Source organism: Ochlerotatus camptorhynchus, unplaced genomic scaffold (assembly GCF_037179485.1).
Source record: "Ochlerotatus camptorhynchus isolate MF236.1 unplaced genomic scaffold, CSIRO-AGI_Acam_v1.1 ptg000370l, whole genome shotgun sequence".
NCBI classification, from domain to species: Eukaryota; Metazoa; Arthropoda; class Insecta; order Diptera; family Culicidae; genus Ochlerotatus; species Ochlerotatus camptorhynchus.
In genome coordinates, this window is record NW_027040858.1 from 489,125 (window position 1) to 495,084 (window position 5,960).

General features: G+C 49.8%; 1 protein-coding gene across 1 annotated transcript; it reads right to left on the reverse strand.

The window, feature by feature from the left end:
• Positions 1-233: 233 nt before the first annotated feature.
• Positions 234-5,557, reverse strand: LOC135710069 (zinc finger matrin-type protein CG9776). Its single transcript, XM_065232519.1, has 6 exons — positions 5,320-5,557; positions 4,637-5,197; positions 4,382-4,572; positions 3,131-3,372; positions 2,522-2,909; positions 234-2,460 (listed from the first exon to the last, which is right to left on the reverse strand). The coding sequence occupies exons 1-6, from the start codon at positions 5,336-5,338 to the stop codon at positions 457-459; spliced, it is 3,405 nt and encodes a 1,134-aa protein (XP_065088591.1). The 5' UTR covers positions 5,339-5,557; the 3' UTR covers positions 234-456.
• Positions 5,558-5,960: the final 403 nt, after the last annotated feature.

A 5,960-nucleotide genomic window follows, 5' to 3' on the forward strand; every position in this document is an offset into this window, starting at 1 on the left:
ACGGACACGAGCCTACCCAGGGGAGGACCCGGATACGACCACCCATGTGTGTCTAGAGTATCGCACGAGCTGACGAGTGCAACGGGAAGGACAGTAGGTGTATAGACTAGGGGGTTAGTCCCTAGATAAGCCAACTTAGCGGTTGACACAGCCTATACACTGAACAATTACACTTACAACCGGATATTGTTCCCACGGATATTTCGGATGGATAAAATTCGAACGCAGCTGTCGTCTTCAACAGTCTATTTGGACCATTTGTTGATGCCTGCCTTAATCGGGTATTCTTTGAATGTTATAAAAAAAGGAGCAAAACTTACAAAACATCAATGTAGGTAGTTTGGTGTACTGATTAAAGTGCCGAAGTCTGCAAAACCGTGCATCCACATGGCAGCACAAGGAACCTAGAACCTACAAACCATGTGTTAGGATGGATAATCTATGCTAGTGTAATGATTAGAAAATTTGCGCCGCCATATCGTCCGCATCTATCCCCAGCATGGCCAGTTCCTCCAGCTCGGCACGCTTCCTTCGCGTTTCCTCATTTTCAATCTCCGGTGGAGGAGGAGCCGGTGGCAACGAGTCCATTTCGCCACTTCCGTCGTCGTTGTTATCATCCAGTGGGGAACCTTCCAACGGTAACGATTCTGACGAGTGGTCCACATTCATGTCAACCGACGATACCATGTCCAGTGGTTGGTTCTGCGACTCGTCATCGTAGGAAACGGCCGGCGCCGATACAACGGCCGTGCTGTACTGGGCGGCTATCTGCTGGTTGTAGATTTCGATAGCTTCCGGGACAATCATCTGCGGTTGGTCGGTATCGATGACCGGCACAGGAGCCGGGACGATTATTTCCTGAGGTTTGGTCTCGTTGGCAATCATCTCCGCCGGTTTGGGCTTGTCGCCGTCAAAGAGGATATCCAGGGCTTCCTGGAAATCTTTCGGCAGTGGTCCTTTGCGAGGGATCGGAGCATCGCTGATTGGCTTCGGAGCGAGATCAGCATCCGCTTCGTCGATTCCCGGTGGAAGCATACTCTCATCCGGTTTAGTCGGATGGGCTGGTGGTGGTGGAGGTGCACCCATCAACGCAACATACTGATACGGATCAGGCATCATGTCGACGAACTCTTCCGGCTGTAGCTTGGTTCCATTCTCCACACTGACGGCGGTTGGTCCGACAGGTTTTTCAGCAGGAATAAATTCCTCCTTCTTAGCTTCCTGCTGCTGTTTTTTGAATACTGGCATTCTGCCAATGAATGGCAACTTCTTCTGGCCAATAGCCATGGAAACATGTTTCTTTTCTTTTTTGTCGTCATCCCTTTTCTCTTTCACCTTCTTTTCCGGTTTGGGTTTCGGTTCCGGAGGGAAGTTGACCACCGGTTTTTCGATCACCCGTCGTCCACGCGAGCGAGATCGTGACCGAGACCTGGATCTCGATCTTGAGAAGGACCTCCTCATACGGAATCTACCTCGACCATAGCTTGGACTTCGTCTGCCCCGGGAACGACTACGCCTTCTTCTGTCGAAACGCCCCCGATCAAAGTCCCGGTCCCGTCTTCGGTCCATGGGACTGCGTCTATCCCTGCCAGCGAAATTTCCTCGCCGCATCGGGCTTCGACTCACACGTCTTATCGGACTTCGAGTGTTGCCACGTCGCCCAGGACTCCGACTACCTCGTCGCCATGGCGGAGTCGGTGATTTGCTACGCCTATTTCCACCTCGACCTCGGTTATCCTCCGACCGATCGTCCTGATGGCGACCTGTACCCGAAGGTGCGTCATCTCGTTTCTTCAACTTACCTTTCAACTGCTCCAGCAGCTTCTTTTCCGACTCGGAGATGATCGGATCCGGAGTTACCCACTGTGAAATCATCAACTCATCCCGCTTTTTTTCACGGCTTTCGGCACCGTCGGTCATGAACGGAGGTGGCGGAGCGGACAGATCCTTGGAAGCTGAAGCCGTCTGAACTACGGTCCACTTTCCAGCCGCCGATTCCTCCACATGGTGGACATCCTTTACAGCTTCCTGAGCCTTCAGCAAGTTCCGCATCGCTACGCGAATCGACGTAGCCGGATCGAATCCCTCCCCTTTGCCACTCTTGTGATCCGAGTCCGAATCCGAATCCGAACTGGAACTCGAACTGCTCGACGAAGCCGCCCGTTTCTTCTTTTTCTTGGAACGTTTCTTTTTCTTTTTATCCTTCTTCTCCTCTTTGCTCTTCTTGCGCTTCTTGTGGCCATCGCTGGATTCCTTCTGTAATGAACTTCCGGTTAGAAAATCTACATCACCCTCTCCCGATGGAACCTTGGCTGCTGCCGGTGCGCCATCCTCGGTGGTTGCGCTCGCTTGCTGCTGCTGCTGTTGCTGCTGTCGATCGGTATCACGCATCTTCTCGTAAGCCTTCTGCCGGTCGGACATCCAATCGATCTCGAAGTTGGCATGGGAATCGATGAAGTCCTTAGGGGAACGAAAATACCAGATTAATACAAGAATGAAGGTAAAGGTAACCTCAACATACCCCGTAGTTGTCGCTGTGCCGCTGGGATTTGAGATGCAACGAAGCACTGGGCAGGTCGCCCATCCAGTAGTCGCAAATCTTGCAGTACCAAGCCGTGGCCGGTACGAAGAACTGCAGGCCACGGATGGGAGTCCGCTTGCTCGGTAGGTCCGGATCGGTTTTCGTTTCCTCCGGCGGTTGCTTCTCGCGCCAGGGAAAGTCCTTCACCACGTCCCCGGTCATCTTCGACCGGTGCTGTTCCGCGTGCAGATGGTTCAGGTAGTCCTTGGCCGTTTTGGGAAAGATGTCACACGCCGAACACCAGTGCAGTTCCGGGTCGTAGTAAATGAAGTTGAACTCCGGTTTACGCTTACGATCCGTATCGTTCGATTCGGCTTTTACGCCGGATCTGGAAGAGGGAAGAAGGGAGGGAAATGGGGTTTTAGTAGGGGAAAGTGTGGGTATGTACTTCATAATATAATTTAAATTTAAAAAAATAAGGAAATATGAATATGGTATCTCCAGAAAACTATTGACAAGGGTAGCATTCTGCATCAAACCTTATTTTTTAACATCAAAATAAGTAGCATTGCCGACACTACCCATAAATCATCCAACACCGATACTCACTTTTGATCCTTCTTGTCCTTTCCGCGCTTCATCGTCTGGAGCACCTCTTTCTTCAGGCGCTCCGGCGAACCGGATTCCGACCGTTTCCGCTCCTTGCTCGGACTCTTGGACGATTTGTTCCGCTCCTTGGGCGTTTCGCTGATGGGCGGCGGCGGAGGCGTCGGCGTCTTGTCCTTCCCGATAATGCCATCCAACATGTCGATCACATTCTCAATCGTACTGATCTTGCTCTGGATCTGGGACTGTAAACAGGAGGCGGGAGATTGGCGGTTCGGGAATCGGAAGGGAGAAAGGTTGGGGGGACAAAGCGTGAGGAAGCAGAGAGAAAGACGAAACGTTAGTCAACTTCCGCTGTCCGGGGTGCAAATTACATGGTATCGTATCGTATTTTGGAACCTTTCTGCATCGTTCTATAGGATTGGCGCGTTTTGCGCTCGCGTGAGATTAGCAACTTATCGAAGCTAGAAGTGGCTACTGTGACAAGTTCAATCGGCTTTTTGATCCTAGAAAAGAAAATCTCTTTTTGGTTTGTTGAATACGACATCGATCGAGCGGGGTGCTTCCAATTCCAGCTTCATCCGGTTCCTCTCGGCAAACGGCAGGCTTACAAACTAAGTGATACAAGCGACCCTACCTGAGCAAATGTAAGCTTGGATTTCGTTCCACAAAATCGAACCCATTTCTTACATTACACTCTTACAAAAGGCATTAATTCTACACACAAAGATAATTCGGTACAATACATTCTCTACTAACAGCGCCAACAAAGTTGTCCACGCGACTGTTTCTCTCGTGTGCTCCAAATTGGTCCAAAGATCTGACGGGGACATCTCTTCCCTTTCTCGGCAGAATCTGGAGATGCATTATTTCAATCGAAAACTCGCATGGAACGAAATTTTGACGCTCCAAAAACCGAAAGGCCAGGAAGAAATGACACCCGTTCCTTGGATTTCCCGTTTGCTCCCGGATGGTTTCAGCTGGCAATAATGAGCTTTCGAATCAATGTGAAGTAGGAAGGCACGCACACAATCAAATGCTGCGGGGAAAAGTGTTGCGTTTGAAAGAGAGAATACACAAATAACAGGTGTGGAACTAAGAAACTAAATGAAGCGAATGCTCTTCCGGGGTGTTGAAGAGCTTCGGAAAATTTTAGTGTTTTGCTTCAAAAATAAACGTTGAACGGTTGGATTGATTTTTTTTTTGACCAGATACGGCCACAGGTTGCGCTATTCCTGATCAACCGGCACTCACCTGAAGCTTATCGTTCTCCTTGACGAAACTGTTTGTCGTCGGTGATGGCGGATCTCGACCCGAGCACAAATCGGACCTCTGTTGCTTGAGAGTTTTCAGCTCCCGTTTCAGGGCACCCGCACGGCGTCGATAATCGTCTCGTTGCTTCTTCAACGAGGCACGCTGATTTCTAACCTCCAAAGCAATGGCAGCTAAAACAATAAAATTCCTAATAATTTGTACAACAAACAAAATCCTTACACATCATCAAATTACCTTCACGCTTTCGCTTTTCCTCTTCGGTTTCTTGCACCACCGGTGGTGGGGCCGTATTCCAACCCGCTGCACCATATTCCTCCCCAGGAGGTCCCGGTTGCCCCATCATCATCCCCCCCGGTGCGGTCATCATTCCACCGTAACCATCGGGAGGAGGCCCTCCCGGTGCACCATAATCATACCCTCCATAGCCGCCACCCATGTCACCCATGTCACCCATGTAGCCACCGGGAGCCGGCGGTGGCGGAGCAGCATACCCGCCATACGCATCGTACATCGGTGGACCTGCTCCCATGTAGGCAGCGGCAGCCGTCGCAGCTGGATTCCCAATCATCGGCGGAGGTGGAACCTGCATCGACGGAGGAGGCGGAGGACTTGGACTACGACGTCCTCGGCCACGTCTTCTCATCGGCGGGGGACTTGGCGACCGCCTTCGGATACGATCCCGACTACGACTCCGTTCTCGTCTTCGCCGACCGTAGCTTGGACTTCGGGATGGCGTGCGTCGTTTGTCACGACTACGGCTACGCGATTTCCGTACCTTCTTGTCTTTCTTTTTGCCTGAAAATGCAAAAAAGACGCAACTTATCACCGCTAATTCAAACATAAACACAGCCCGACAGCACCGATCGATACTAGGTAAACAACAGAAAAAACGACACAATCTCTCAATCGGTGCTTACCATCGCGTTTGTCGTCCATCTTTGATTTTCGCAACACCCTGCTGGGGTGCAGGATATTTATAACGCCGAAAAGCACAGAAATTTAACTTTTCACTACCGATCTCCACTGTTTACTGCATCGGACAGCACAGATTTCCCCTTCAGCGATATTTTTATTCGCGAGAAGGTGATTGATTTATCGAAAACAAGCAAATTTAAACGATGCACCAACCAACGTTGCTTCGACACCTTTTTGCAGAGTTTGACAGCCCCGGTCGGTGAGGGGAAAGAATGCGTGAGTTACCAAAGGATCGTACAAGTGAGTGACTCAAATGCCGGTTCGGTTTGCCCGGTTGCCAGATTGACAAAAAGTTTGAATGCAAATGTTGCTCATTGCGAAACATCTGCACTTTACCAAAAGATCATCCTCTGTTGGAATGAAACCGCAGACCATTCATATCGAAACCTCGAAAACGCCTTTTTGAATGATACACGGCCAACCAGAACAACTCAGCCACTGAATTCAATTGAATCAGAGCATTTTATTTCCATACAAAATTTATTCATATTTGGAAAAACCTACATTAACTCATAGCTAATGAGTAACTAAGCAGGTTTTTCCATATATGAGTAAATTTCGTATGAAAAGAAAATGCTCTGAG

Excerpts from the sequence above, each read along its gene's own strand:
- LOC135710069 (XM_065232519.1), bottom strand. Across the intron at positions 2,910-3,130 it reads AAGGACAAGAAGGATCAAAA|ATCCGGCGTAAAAGCCGAAT; the intron begins GTGAGTATCGGT and ends TCCCTCTTCCAG. Across the intron at positions 2,461-2,521 it reads GGCACAGCGACAACTACGGG|GACTTCATCGATTCCCATGC; the intron begins GTATGTTGAGGT and ends CGTTCCCCTAAG.